The sequence below is a fragment of the Kryptolebias marmoratus genome, linkage group LG2 (genome assembly GCF_001649575.2).
Source record: "Kryptolebias marmoratus isolate JLee-2015 linkage group LG2, ASM164957v2, whole genome shotgun sequence".
NCBI lineage: Eukaryota > Metazoa > Chordata > Actinopteri > Cyprinodontiformes > Rivulidae > Kryptolebias > Kryptolebias marmoratus.
Window position 1 is genome coordinate 11154022 of NC_051431.1, and position 14400 is coordinate 11168421.

General features: G+C 40.9%; 2 protein-coding genes across 3 annotated transcripts; one reads left to right on the forward strand and one right to left on the reverse strand.

Moving 5' to 3' along the window:
• Window positions 1–176: 176 nt before the first annotated feature.
• Window positions 177–2793, reverse strand: LOC108240841 (caspase recruitment domain-containing protein 18-like). 2 transcript variants are annotated; one of them, XM_017424636.3, is made up of 3 exons: window positions 2274–2780; window positions 1278–1544; window positions 177–546 (listed from the first exon to the last, which is right to left on the reverse strand). In XM_017424636.3, the coding sequence occupies exons 1-2, from the start codon at window positions 2278–2280 to the stop codon at window positions 1282–1284; spliced, it is 270 nt and encodes an 89-aa protein (XP_017280125.1). In that variant the 5' UTR covers window positions 2281–2780; the 3' UTR covers window positions 177–546; window positions 1278–1281. The 2 variants fall into 2 exon arrangements, with proteins under 2 accessions (XP_017280125.1, XP_037829660.1); XM_037973732.1 differs by lacking the exon at window positions 177–546 and adding an exon at window positions 575–703 and having other exon boundaries at window positions 2274–2793.
• Window positions 2794–5065: 2272 nt separating this feature from the next.
• Window positions 5066–14395, forward strand: LOC108240892 (caspase-1-like). The gene is given in 16 exon segments (XM_037980619.1): window positions 5066–5219; window positions 6131–6415; window positions 6504–6592; window positions 6791–6964; window positions 7048–7288; window positions 7376–7522; window positions 8397–8506; window positions 9014–9130; window positions 11037–11397; window positions 12207–12295; window positions 12467–12643; window positions 13007–13094; window positions 13097–13195; window positions 13283–13444; window positions 13615–13724; window positions 13822–14395. Coding segments are annotated over 16 exon segments (2355 nt in total). The 5' UTR covers window positions 5066–5212; the 3' UTR covers window positions 13921–14395.
• The last annotated feature ends 5 nt before the right edge of the window (window positions 14396–14400 follow it).

Sequence of the window (14400 nt, forward strand, 5' to 3'; positions counted from 1 at the left end):
TCCATCTATATTTTATCTTTGTACGTAAAACTTGCTTTTCAAAGGAGTGCTATAATTAATGCTGTTACATAATGAGTGAAATGTGAATAATTAAGTTTAAGTAAGACAAAACAATCAGTTATAGCATGGTAAAATGAAATCTAGCTACAAAACAAACAAAAATCAGATTTTTTTAATGCAAATCTGAGAAGAAACATGTCAGTTTATTTCATTAATATGTAAAAAAATTTATAAAAATGTGCATTTATTTCCCATTTCTGAGAACATCAAGGCATTTAAATGGTAGATGAATGTAAAAGACTTATTTCTCATGCAGTTTTGAACATTTCAGACGCAGTTACACATGACGGCTTCAAATAAAATCGCAGGATATCTGATGCTGTTGGTTGTTCTTCTGCCCACAGATCCACAGCAGTCAGAGAGCAGATCTCAGATCCTCCAGGATTGCTGAGGCTGGAGACCGCAGGACTCATCAGAGGACTTGTTTCCAGGCGCTGGTCGTTTCCTGCAGCCCTGCTTCTCTGAGCCAAGGCGCTTCAGCGTCGCCTGAAAACCATCAAGTCACGTCAGTGAGCACCGCGGTTAAACCGACCTCGGACGCTTGGAGCTTTTTAAAAGCGGGTTTTAAACACCTCAATAAGAAATACCTTTGTTTGAGCTGACGGCTCATCACTCTCCAAACAGAGGCCGTCTAAAAAGCTACCTACAACAGGTAAAATACTAATTAAAGCCCACTTTAAAGATCTGAATTAAACCTTTATTACCACTGAGATCCTGCAGTCAATAGAGCGGATAAGCAGAAGCCAACAAATGGGGATCAACTTGAATCATTACTAAGACAGGAATGATAAATCCATCCTGCTACAGTGAACTGAAACACTGTAAATATGCATAAATTTGATGTGTTTGATCATTTGAAACCTAATAAAGATTTAAAAATAGTCTTTAATTTCAAATAGGAACACGTAAAAAGAAAAATCTGAACACACTGAAGCCACAAAACACAACATTTGCATCCCTGTCTGAAACAGTTTTCATATCCGTTGAACTCTTTCAAGTCAACCACAAACTTCAAAGTGATTTACTGGGATTTTCTGTGACAGACCAACACAAAGGTGGGGCAAAACTGTGAAGTGGAAGGAATATTACACATGGTTTTCAATGTATTTATATACATACTGTATATATACATTTATTTATTTACAGATAAAAGCCTAAGAAGTTGGAGGGGTTTGGACACTTTTTCAAGACGCCTCATCCGTACAGGAGTACCTCACCTGGTTATAAACCCAGCTGAGAGGAAAGCGTAGGGTCTCTCCTCTGAAGGTGTTCAATCATCTTCCCGCTGGCTTCGTTTCCTTTCCTCTTCACCGAGTCCAGGAGACAGCGGGCCTTGTCCACTCGGGACTTGTTCTCCTCCAGGATGGCGTCCTTCTCCCCTTCGTTTAAGATGCGGTCGGCGAAAAGGTCGTCCAGGAGCTGATTTATCAGCTCTTTGGATGACCTCTCCACAAAATCCCTTCTGATCTTGTCCAGCGTCGCTTCTAGAAGAAAGAACATCAAAAAAAAAATAATTAAGGATTGAGGCTACATCACCTGAGCACACATACAGAAACACGTTTCAGTTTTAAGCTTGAAAATACAAACTATTTATGTAAACTTAGACTGAGTTAAGGCTCAAAACAGTGAGACAAAAGTCTTCTGGATGGCTTTTTTTGTGTTATTTAACTCAATCCAACACATCGTTTGCTATATTTAGAAGTATAGAAAAAGTAAACCTGGCATTCTCCTAATTCTGGAGTTATTTTTGCAAATCTGCTGAACTTGTTTCACTTATCCTGGCCGACCAGCAGCTCAGAATGGGATCGAAACTGAAATATTTACTTTCCAGGCAGAAAACCCCCCCAAATCAAACCAACTAGTGATCGGATCAAGTCACCTGTGCGCACCGATCTTCATGAAAACGGGGGTTTGGTCGCATTTGAATCCATTAAAAACCGCTTTTTTATGCAGCACGAGGCGGAACAGAAGTAACCAAAAGTGAAAGTAACTCCAGCTGCGACATTTGGGGGGGTTGATGTGTCGGAACTATTTGAATGAACTCACGATCTGTGCCGACATTTTGTCGTTTTAAATGGTTCACCTCCTGTAAAAGCAATAATATGTTCTAGGAAGACAAAAGGTGGTAAATCCGAGCCACACCCAGCCTTCTTTATGACAGACCACCAGAAGGGCAAACACTTCGTGGTTTCCTTCAACCCAGATCTTCTTACCTGCCATGGCTTCAGCTCTTGGTCTCGTTTAAAGGTCAACAAGTTGTCCTACAGTTCAACTCCTCCTTCCACTTTTATGAACAGATTAATATTCGTTGGAGGTTTGGCGTGTCGGGGCAGGAATGGCGCGTTTTTGCGCATTACGCGCAGCCAGGTGTGATAGAACAACTGGTTGAAACCTATGAGCACCGCAGATGTTTCTAAAGCATAGGTGGCTGTGTTGATGCCTGATGAAAATGTTGCTAACGTAACAAAACTGTTCGCAAAAAGTTAATCAGACATCATATCTGGCGAATAAATTTCTGATTTCGCGGGCTACACTGACGTGGCAAAGAATTGATATTCACAGAAAAGCATTCAGAGCAAAGAATCTTGCACAAAGAACAGAGTCGTTCACACGACCAGATTGACTTGTGACACATCTCCCTCATATATAAGCATACAAGAATCAAACTGCTGGCATGCAGCTATAACAGTAATCTTAACTGAAAGTGGACGTTCTCTGAATATATACTTCTGAATTTAAAAAAAAAATCTGTTTCACAATTGAGTGTCATTCCTCTTGCTTACCTTATGCTGTAAAGCAAAATAGACGTCTTTGAGCAACAAGTCCTCCCATTTTGTAATTTCCTGAGTGTAAATATAAATCCATGTATTATTCAAGACGTACCGCTTTTTTAAGCATCTTGTTAAGAACACCTGTGGACAACAGAGTGCATTGAGTTTCTTTTTTTTTCAGTGCACGTTACGTCTTTAACCCCTAGTTGGCCGTGGCAGATAGGTGCTGCCTCTGAGCCAGGTTCAGCTGGAGGTTTCTTCCTGTTAAAAGGGAGGTTTTTTTCAACTGTCATTACTGTAAGTCAATGACTCTATGCATTTTTTGTTGTAAAATAGCGCTATATCAATACAAAAACTGAATTAATTTGAGTTGGCTGTCGATCTGCACGTCAAAGTCAAAGTCAAAGTCAGCTTTATTGTCATTTCTGCAATATATCACAGACATACTGAGAACTGAAATTTCTGTTCTCTCTGGGCTCCCTGGCCACACAAGAAAAGTGTTTAAGAATTATAGTAACAAAAAGAACAAAAGACACAAATGACAAAATTGTAACCAAAATGTGAATAACAAGTTTGAACAGTGCAAATTATAAAACAAACAAACAAAAAAAAACCTACATTGTTTAACGGAATAACTGTATCAGAAAAGTTGCTGGTTGGGCTCTATCCAAATCCCATAACACAAGTGCAAATATGACAACCATGGAAATAATTCATACACCGAGTTCTGCATGACTCCTGCAGGGACAACACAGACAGCTGCCCATCGTGCACAACGATTAGTAAATAATACGGAAATACGGTTTGATGGCGCGTCTTTCAATCACAACTGAACTGTGCACATAGCTATATTCTTTACCATACCTACAGTTCGTGAATTATGCTCACATTTCTGCAGAAAATAACTGTGGAACTGTATTTTAGCAGATCCGACCTAGAATAAGTAGTGACAATCGGGGTCCGCACGCAGATGTTTGTAAACATTAGGTGGCTATGTCGTTGCCTGTTTAAAACCCTGCTAACGTCACAAATGGTTTGGCAATTTTTTAAATCATGCAAACAAAACTTTGCTTATGTAAGGGGAGCCTGGCAATTGCGCCTTCACAGTACTAAAGACATCTCGCCGCAGACTCATTACAGAAATTAGAAGGCTGCGCGATTTATGGTTACTTACATTACAATCACTTTAAGGATGTAAAGTACGCGCTCTGCTTTCGTTTAAAGCATGCGAATGACGGATAACCGTCACTGGCAAACCTATTAAATATGTCAAACGCTGACAGCAAGTATTTTTCTATTCCATAAAATAAACTCCCCAAAAAATATTACCTAGATTCGAACTGGTGTCAGCGTCCACCACGAGTAGAACTAAGGCAGCCTTGATCTTTAGACTATCATAGCAATAACACTCACACCATCCCTGCCTGATAGTTCAATATCAGTTCTATATTAACCCACAGCTGTTGATGCTTTTGAAAACAGTGTTAGAACAACTGGTGACAGTCAGTCTGAAACAGTTGCGAGAACATTTCAACGCAATTTGGATGTAAAAGGGTATATACGGTCTGTCTCTTACGACGAAGTATTAGGGCCACTTGATGAAAATAATAAAGACGAACTTTGTTTGAAGTAAAAGGACGAGAAAAAATCAATAGGTGAAGATGAAACTGGCACAATAACCTGCAGTAGCAATGTCTGCTGTAAATGAGTTAGGAACTTTGTTTTTAAAGAAATTCTTTTCACATAATCCTGTGGAAACACGTTTAATCAGCAAAGGAGCTATTTATTGCTATTGTTTCAGTCAGTGTGTAATTTAAATATATCATATGAGGGAGATATGAGAAATAAAAAAAACAGTCGTTCTTCTAAAACCTTTTATTTTATTTGCCATGGTTCAACATTTATATAGGCTTTCAGGGATTAAGTAGGGCTTTGGGATCTGTTTTATGGCATCTTGAGATCTATTTCGATCTTCCTTCGGTGATTTTCAAACTCGCAAACAGCACATAAAACCAATTTCTGCGTAATTTACAAGCTCTGTGTCAGCGGTTTTGCAAATATTATTTCACAAAAAGCAACATACAATATTAAAACAATAAAGCGTCTTTCTAGTGAGTTATTCGTGATATCTTTATGGATAACTTACGGAATCAGATCGTATTTTGCAAAGATTTGTAGTTCTTTAAGTTGAACTCGCATTGTTTATTTCCTGGTTCGGTAAAGGGGTCCTAACAAGCCACGCCCACAAAACATCTTCCTTTCCCAGCTGCCACTATTCTCTCCACCAGTTGTTCTATCACACCGGACCAGAGACAGTCAGGAAGTTTCTGGTTTCTGGTCAGATCTCAGCTCGAACCCTTCAGAGATTTTAGAGTTGAACAATGGCAGGTAAGAGAACTGACATCGCAGTTTGCAGATATGACTAATGCCAGAGTTTAGATTTGCGCTTTTTTCTTTTTCTTTCAATGGCCGAACTGCGCCGTTTTATTCTGCGTCAGATCAGATCAGATCAGATTACAGGCTGGTTCTAGTCAGAACCACTTTCACAGCCAAGAGCTTAACAAAGTCCAAACATGCTCCTAACATTTTGACTTAAAAAAAAAAAGTTGTATATCTTCAGATCTTTGATATTCCTCCAGCTGTTTCAAGATCAGAAAAGAAGTTAATGCAGCAGCTAAAAAGTTCTTTAAAACTTCATCTGCGCGTGCTCAAAGACCCGTGGGTTCAACAACATCTGGAGAGGCTCAGTGTAGCCAAGACATAAAGATAAAGACAGCCCCCAAACAGTTTCACTCAGATATAAAACTACAGTACTTGTCTTCTGTCAACATGCAGTTTTACTAACCAGGCAAGGGCGTAAACCATAGGGGGGTAGAGGGGGTCCGGACCCCCCCACCTCAAATAATGGAATGGGATTTTAGCCTTGTAACCAAGGAATCATTTCAAACTACAACTTTGCTTCTTTTCTGCACTTGTTGGAGGGATGAGATCACATCAACCCTCTCAGGTCTTTAAGGGAAGACTCCACGTGTTGTTTACGGTATCATAGAGGCTCCATGACCACAAAGATCTAATGAAAGGATGAATAGTGACTTTAGTTGATGCATTCAAACAGATTTAATTCCTGCAGATCACCAATTTGACCAAACAAACCCTTGAGTTTTACATTTGGGAACTTGAGATGGAATAAATGGTTTTCACTCGACTGCAGTTACATTTTGCGACGCCCATATTTCCTGTGGCTTTATTTGGATAACTGTAAGCTGAAACAGTTTCTTTCTGCATCTTTGCCATTCCAGAAAAGGAGCTTTTAAATGTGAGACGCTCCTTTGTGGATAAAGTGTCCAAAGAAATGATTAACCAGCTCCTGGACGGCCTCTTGGCCGACGGTGTCTTCAACTCTGAGCAGAAAGATTCAGTCCTCGAAGAGAACGACAGCAGAGCCGACAAGGCCCGCGCTCTCATCGACAAAGTGAGGCAGAAAGGACCCGTAGCCAGCAGGAAGATGATCGATTGGCTGGAACAAAAGGACCCAATGCTTCACAAAGAGCTGGGTTTGTCCTCTGCTCAGCCTGCTCAGCCAGGTGCGAAGAACGATGTGTGAGCTGCTGTGGAATAAAAGTAAAATGAAAGTGCTTCTCATGAAATACCGTTATGGGTTTGTGTTTCTAGCTGCGTCGCCCCCGGCAGCTCAGAGTAACTCCACGGCATCTAAAAGCACCATCGAAGAGTTCTGGAAAACAAAACTGAACAATTCAAGCGTCAGTATTTCACTCAGCTCACATCTTTACCCAGAGAAAACACTGATAGAATGTACGTTTCACACACTTAATGATAAAAAGAAACCATCTCATGCAGTTCATCACAAGTCAGTGGTGTTGTTTTCTAACTCACCTATAATTTAAAGAAAAGTCAACTTTTTTTTGCTGACTTTGCCTTTTTTTTCATTTGTCCCTCAGGTTTATCCTGTGACCAAAGCTTCGTATAGTAGTCGCGTTGCCCTGCTGATCACTAATATCAAGTTTTCTCACGAGAACCAAAGAAACGGAGCCGAGAAGGACGAGGAGAACATGGAGAAACTGCTGAGACATTCAGGATATGAGGTGGTGAAACACAGAAACCTCACTGGAAAGGTACTTCATTTAAAGAAAAAAGAAAAAGGGAAGCTCATAGAAGTGATTGATATGGAAGTAAAGCATCTGATCCGTTCTTTCAGGCGATAGATGACGCTTTAAGAACCTTCGCTAAACATCCCAAACTGAGAGAGGCCGACAGCGTGTTCGTGGTCATCATGTCTCACGGAAAGCTCGGCGTCATTCTGGGGGTCGACTGGAAAGACGGCGACGCGAAACCGGACGAGTTTCCCATCAACAGCATTTTCAAACTCCTGGGTCCAGAGAACTGTCCGGAGCTGATAAACAAACCCAAGATCATCGTCATCCAGGCCTGCAGAGGAAGTGATTAACACAAAACACTCTGAAAACTCACCTTGGCTTCATTCGGGAGTCGAAATGTTCCCTCTTACCTCACGCTGTTTCTTCCAGGTCAGAAGGGTCAGGTTCTCGTCAGCGACAGTCCAAACCAAGCCGATAACGTTCCACAACCCAGAGACGAGGAAGTCATCGAGGAAGACAAGATTCTGTGCGTACACAGAGAAAAGGACTTCATTCCTCTCCTCTCCAGCACCCCCGGTAAGTTCAGATACAGCTTTAGTAAGAAAGCTTTAGTTCAGAAAACCCAAAAAACCTCCGATCAGGACCGATTTAAAAGATTTTCACTCCAGTTATTGTACCTGAACATGACCCAGGCTGCAAAATGAGTCACAACAGAGAATTTTTCAATATAGAATCATTATTATTGTCAAATTCTCCTCAAAATGATCCGTAGTTTGTTGAAATCTGGTGATTTATCACCTGGCAACAAGCTGGTTTTGTTTAGGAGAGTGCTTGTTTTTAAAACTAGATTTTTATTGGTCTGGAATGACAAAATTGGGAATTCCAGTCTTATATTTAAAAAGGAGGCTCCACAAACATTATACGAAGGGATTTCCTGGCGCTGCGGCAGCTGGCAGAGAATAAATGTCAGTTTCATAGGAAATTATGAGGATTATAAAAAAAAAGGATAATTTCTGAAGACAAACATGTTAGAAAACTTTGATTTGAAGGTAGATTCAGAAGATTATCTGTTACCGGGATTGTGAGAAGGTGTCTTATCTCAATTATGGCAAAAATTAATGTTTTCACTCATCATTCTAATGAGTCATTTTGCCAGGACGGGTCACATATTGTTCAGGGGGCGGGGAACAAACAAACAATCTGAAAGTCTTTAAGAAAATGGCAAAAAACAGATCCAGCAAAGCCCTGACAGGAGCTGAGAGGTGACCCACACCCTTCTGGGTGTGTGTCTTTGTCGTTAATAACAAATAGTTAAAAGCTCCCATTTATAATGGCTTCTTTCCTAAGTTGTCTTGTTTTTTGCACAGTTTACTATTAGGAACCATCAACAATCTGTGGTATGATTTAAGACAAAGTTGTTTTTCTTTTGTCTTTGCCCATTTTCCTGCAGATGCTGTGTCGTACAGACATCCACAAAACGGGTCCCTCCTCATTCAGGACATTGTTAATATTTTCGACGCTGACGCACACCAGGAGCACATTCAGGAGCTTTTCAGGAAGGCAAGTGTTGCACACTGTCAGGATTTAGGGTGTTGTTTTTCTTGTTTTTGATTTCTTTTGTATTTTAGACCCTTGTTTCATGTTTTGTCCTTGTGTTCTGGTCATTATTCACCTCTCCCCAGTTTCTCATTTGTTTATCTGCCACGCCCATCTGTGTCCACTTCTCTTGATTTCCCTGTGTGCTTAAAACCCGGTCACTCTCTCCACTTCTCCGCTGGATTATTGCTCTTTGTTCAGGTTCTGTTCGTGCTGTGTCCAGTTTGTCATCCCTGCCCTGTTTTGTATTTTGTTTTGTTTTGTCTAGTTCTTGCTGCCACGTCAGCCTTTGCTTTCGTTTATCTATTAGTTAATAAATTAGTTTTTTTTAATTATGATTCTGCGCTCTGGGTTCGCCTCCTTCTCCACCCGTCTTGACACAAACTGTCTGAACGTATCAATAATGGAAACTAATCTCAGTGTTAAGGTCGGCGTTATAATGACAACGTCCGCACTGTTTCACCCTCACAGGTCATGCAACACTTCGAGACAGTTAACATGAGGAGCTGCCTGCAGATGCCGACCATAGACCGATGCACGCTGACCAAACACTTCTACCTCTTTCCGGGACTCACGGACACAAACGCCTGACAGCAGCACACCGAAAGAAGGCTTTCAGACCCGACTCTGGAGCCGCCTGCTGACCCGTCTTCACAGTCAGACTTTCTCTCTGTCCTTTGATTTCAGGCTGTTTGTTAAACTGTAGAAAATCCTCCGCAGGATGACGCTGCCGTCAGCACGGTTACTCTGCAGGTGATATTCCTGAGCTCCTGATAGTGGCCATACTCTTTATCGAAACATTCAAGCTTTTTATCCATCCGTTAAAAAATTTTTTACTTGAAGGTGCCTTTTAACAGGTTTCCATCATAAGGACCAAAGAATAAACAAACCCTGATAAAGTCCACAAGTTAAAGCATTTCACCAGAGTTACATCAGAGTATTTGATATATATTTTTATATATGTTTTACATGCACATCTATTTTTATACTCTGTTCATTTCAGAACACTCCTTTGTTGATGCTGCCTTAAGATGAGTACCGTATTTTCAGCACTACAGGGCGCACTGGATTATAAGACACATCGTCGTGCACCTCCCAGTTTTTGTAACTTCACGTGGACCTCGCGTGACGCGCTCCATTCAAAATGGAGGATTTCGGTGCTCTAGCGGAGCTGGTTCGCCTGTATCAGCATTTCTATGATCCCTCTATGAGAGATCACAAAGATAATCAAACGGTTCAAAACTCACGGAGGGATACTGCACCGACGTAAGCGTCAAGAACAAACGCCTCCATCACACGGAACCCTGCACGACAATAACTGAGCCTTAATGCTGCAAGCGGTGCAGCTTTGTAGTTTAACCAAAGTCGTACTAAAACATCACGACTTCTTACATTTATAAGGTGCTCTGACGTTTTTTGAGAAAACTGAAGGCTTGTAAGTGTGCCTTATAGTCCGGAAAATACGGTATGAAATATAAACTACTGAAGACTTTAAAGGGTCTGAAAACTGTTTTTATGAATTTCTGCTTGGAAAAAAAAAGAAATTAGAGAAGCTGCCAAAAACCTTTTCCTTTCTCCTTTGTTGGAAATGTCTGCTGTGACTCTGCGAGACACAAATAAACTCAATCAGAAGAAAACCAAGAGACGCATGGTTTATTGTTTGTTTTTTTAACAGAAAATTCAGAGAAAGAAATAAACATTTAAAAAGTTCATGCAGTGTGACGATGAAAAGGATCAGCAGCCGAGGCTTCATTAGATGTTGTAAACTAAAGGGAAATCCAAAAACAGGTTCTTATTTCAGAGGAAAGTCCTTAAGAACAATAAAAACAAAAGAGTTTTAAAAGACAGAGAGGTTTTATAATGAAGGGCGACAGAACAGAAAGAAGGTTATGATCAAAAATGGGAGGAAAAGAAACCCATATGTAAACACACCGCGGTCAGACCAGTGCTAAAACCAGTCCTGGGCTTTTTCCCGGGTCGGTTTATCTCATCAAACATTATTATGTCGAAACAGCCACGGCGAGGTTTGAAAACGCCTCAGCTGAAAGCCTTTCATTTAAACATCGAGCTGAAAAAAACACAACCTGTCAAGTGAGGGTTAAAGAGAAGAAATCCATGATTAAAATTCCAAGTATGACAAACAAAAACAAAAGCCTTCCTCGGTCATGTCTGGTTACAGTAACAGATCTGCAGGCCGGTGTTCTGCAGAGTCTCAGGTGGACAATAAGAGTGGAAGTCCCTGCAGGACGTTTCCATGAAGACGACAGAAAAGCTGCAGATCTGCCTTTGAGTGAGAAAATTAAATAATCAGATTTTATAGCTGGCTTCATTTCAGCCCTTAGACGCTCCATCCTCATCATGGTTTTTCTAGTTTGACTTGCTTCTCAAAACTTCCATGGAACTGAGATTCCTGACAGCTTTTAAAAGGCCGAGACGTTTCCTTGACGTCCACACATCTTTACCGACTGCAGCTGGAGCCTGTGAGTGATGGCAGGTAAGGCTTCCGAGTCCCGAGTCCCGTTTCAGCTTTGTGGGCTTCTCGGTTTTACCTGATCCTGTTGGTTTTCGCTTCCCAGACAAGGAGATCGCCCAAGTGAGGGGGAGATTTGTGGAGAAGGTGTCCAGATCCCTGGTCAAGCAGCTCCTGGACGACATGTTAGAGGACGGGGTGCTGAACGACCAGGAGAAGGACTCCGTGCTGGAGGACAACACCAGCAAGGCGGACATGGCTCGGGACCTCATCGACACGGTGAAGAGGAAGGGCGACAAGGCCAGCAGGAAGATGATCGACAGGATCCAGAAGAGGGATCCGATGCTTTACTTAGAGCTGGGCCTGAACTGTGAGCCGCTGCCAGGTGAGAAGCCCAGAGATCCACTTCCTGTGAGGGTCCAGAGGCAAAGCTGAGGCTCTGCTGAGGTTCAAAACCAGCTGAAATCAGCAAAACAGGAGCCGAAACTGGAATAACCAGAACTAGAACGATAAGCTGTATTTTAACAAAGTTGTAGCTAAAAGATGAAATTAACTAAATCATAGTTGAAAGCTTAAATTAGGAAAAAGCTAAAATCAATGAAATCAGTATTATTGTAGCTAAAAGCTACAATAAACTACAATAAGCAAAACAGTAACTAAAAGCTGTATTTTAACAAAGCTGTAGCCGAAATTACCAAAATAAAAACCAAAAGCTTAAATTAGGAAAACTGTATCGAAAAGCTGAAATGAAAAAAAAAAAAATCATCTAAAAACTTAAAAAATCAAAAAAGTAGCTAAAAGATAAAATTATCAAAGTTGTAGCTAAAAGCTACAATAACAAAACAATACCTAAAAAACTTAATTAACTAAATAGAAGCTAAAGGCTGAAATTGACAAAATCATAACCAAAAAATTAAATTAGCCAAACAGCAGCTAAAAGTTAAAAGCCTCACAAGACAAAAATGGAACGAGTACAATGAAGAAGATTGAAGACAAATCAGGAATTATTTTGTAAATAAAATGTTGCAGCACATTTTTCCTAACTGGGCCGAATGTGTTTATATATATTAATGGCTAAAAGAGCAGAAAGTGTGCAGAATTAATTTAATGGATGAAACCATAAACAGGGAGAACAAACGATAAAAAATAAAGCTTCTAAAAGGTCCAGAATGATGACACGACTGTTTCTTTCAGCTCCAGCTCCTCAGCAGAACCAAACCTGGTCGTCCAAACTCATCACCACCACGGACTCCTTCAAGAAGGAGAAACTCGGCAGTAAAGACGTAAACTGAAAATAAAAGTCTTAATTATCTTTTAGGATAACTTGTTGTTCCACATTCATCTCAGACAGGTTTGTCTGTGACATGTTGTCCGGGTGTGAGCTAAAAAAACAAAAAAGCCCATCCTTCCTGTTAATCAAATGGTTTTATCTAAGCTCTCATTTGTTTCCTCAGGTTTATAATGTGACTCAGGAGTCCCTTGGAAACCGCATGGCTCTGCTGATCACCAACAGAGACTTCGCTGACGCCAGGTTCACCAGAAAAGGAGCCGAGAAAGACGAGGAGAACATGGTGAAGCTGCTCAGTTCTCTGCGATACAGCGTGGAGAAACACAAGGACCTCACCGGGAAGGTACCCGTAATCCCACCCATAATCCCATAATTCTAGCTAAATATTAGCTAAAACTAACATGAGACAAACTGAAGCAAGGCTTTAAAGAGAAAAATGTTTCTAAAGAAACTTACATTTCTTTCTACGGGGAAAATATTTGTAAATAAAGTTAAATATTTTCAAAAGTAAAAAAGTTAAAAAACGCTACAGTCAGAGCTGCCTTTACCTGAACGAGCTGAAAGTTTTGACGTGTAAACGGCTAAAATAAAACAAAGTGTGCAAAAAAGGCGTAAGGATAACAGGACAAGGCAGGACATCAAATCAAAGGTTTATTTTTCTGTCTGGTCAAGAGTTCCTGTCTTCCTGTCCTCTTGTCCATCACAGGAGATGGACGAGGTCCTGTGTGCTTTCACCAAACAACCGAAGCTCAAAACCACAGACAGCGTGTTCGTCTTCTATTTAGTTTGTGTCGACAGTTCCCCGTCGACAACATTTACAAGTACCTGGGATCACAGAACTGTCCCGCTCTGATAGACAAACCCAAGATCATCATCATCCAGGCCTGCAGAGGAGGTCACCGCCGGTGTCCGGGTGTTGATGGGAAGGGGGGGGTCCGGCTCAGACCAGAACCAAATTAAACCTGTGCCGCTTGTGTTGCAGAGTCGCAAGGACATGTGCTCGTAAGCGACAGCGCCAAAGCTGCGGTGGTCTCCGACGACGTCTCGCAGCCGGCATCGGTTGGCGAAGACAACATCGTGGATGACACAGTCCGATTCGTCCACAAGGAGAAGGACTTCATTTCTCTGCTGTCCAGCACTCCCGGTCGGTTTGGCCTTCAGTCAAAGCTGACTATGGAGGACCGAAACCAACATAATTTATTTTTGATTATGTCAGTTTTGGTCCTCCATATTCAGTCAGAGCTGACGGGAAACATCTGCCGTGTTTTTGACTGAAGATCTTCTCTTTTTTTTCTCCTTCTCGGTTTCCTGCAGACACGGTATCCTACAGGCGGGAGGATCTGGGCTCTTTCCTGATCCAGTACATCGTTGAGGTGTTCAACACCTGCTCCCACGTGGACGACATCGACGAGCTTTTCAGAAAGGTGAGCACCTTTTTTTTGTGTTTGAAAGAAAGGAAACGCAGAAACCAACCACTAATCACTCTGTTATTTTGTTTTTATTTATTTTTAAACTCTGCAGGTCATGCAGCGCTTTGAGGAGTTTCCCTCCGAGACTAAAAGACAAATGCCCACCAAGGACAGGTGCACCCTTACCAGACGCTTCTACCTGTTTCCATGAGGCAGCACTGCATTATTGCTACTTTTTCTGTTATCTTAAAAAATAAAAAAAGTTGTCAATAAAAGTTCATTTGATTAAGATTTGCTCTGGTGATGTTCAGGATTTGACCTGAATCAGCCGATCGATCAGACAAAAAGAGAAAATAAAGATTTAAACAGATTTCTTGCAGCATTCTTATGAAATGATATATATATTATAATAGAGACAAGTTTGTTTTCAACGTTTTGTTTCCAAGCAGCAATGCTCTCTTATAAATTCTTCAAAGTGTCTAGTTTTTAGCTAATAGCAGATCGATTGTGCTCAGTTGTTTTTGTCTTTTTGTCCTCTTTGTTTAACAGTTTATTGTCTTTGTTCACCCAGCCTAGAACAGCCCGGCTTGGTTATAAACGTCCTCTTTTCTCTGCAGTCATCAGAAGAAATGTGCAATTAGATAAATAATAATAATAATAATAATAAAACTATTTGCAAAACACAACACGA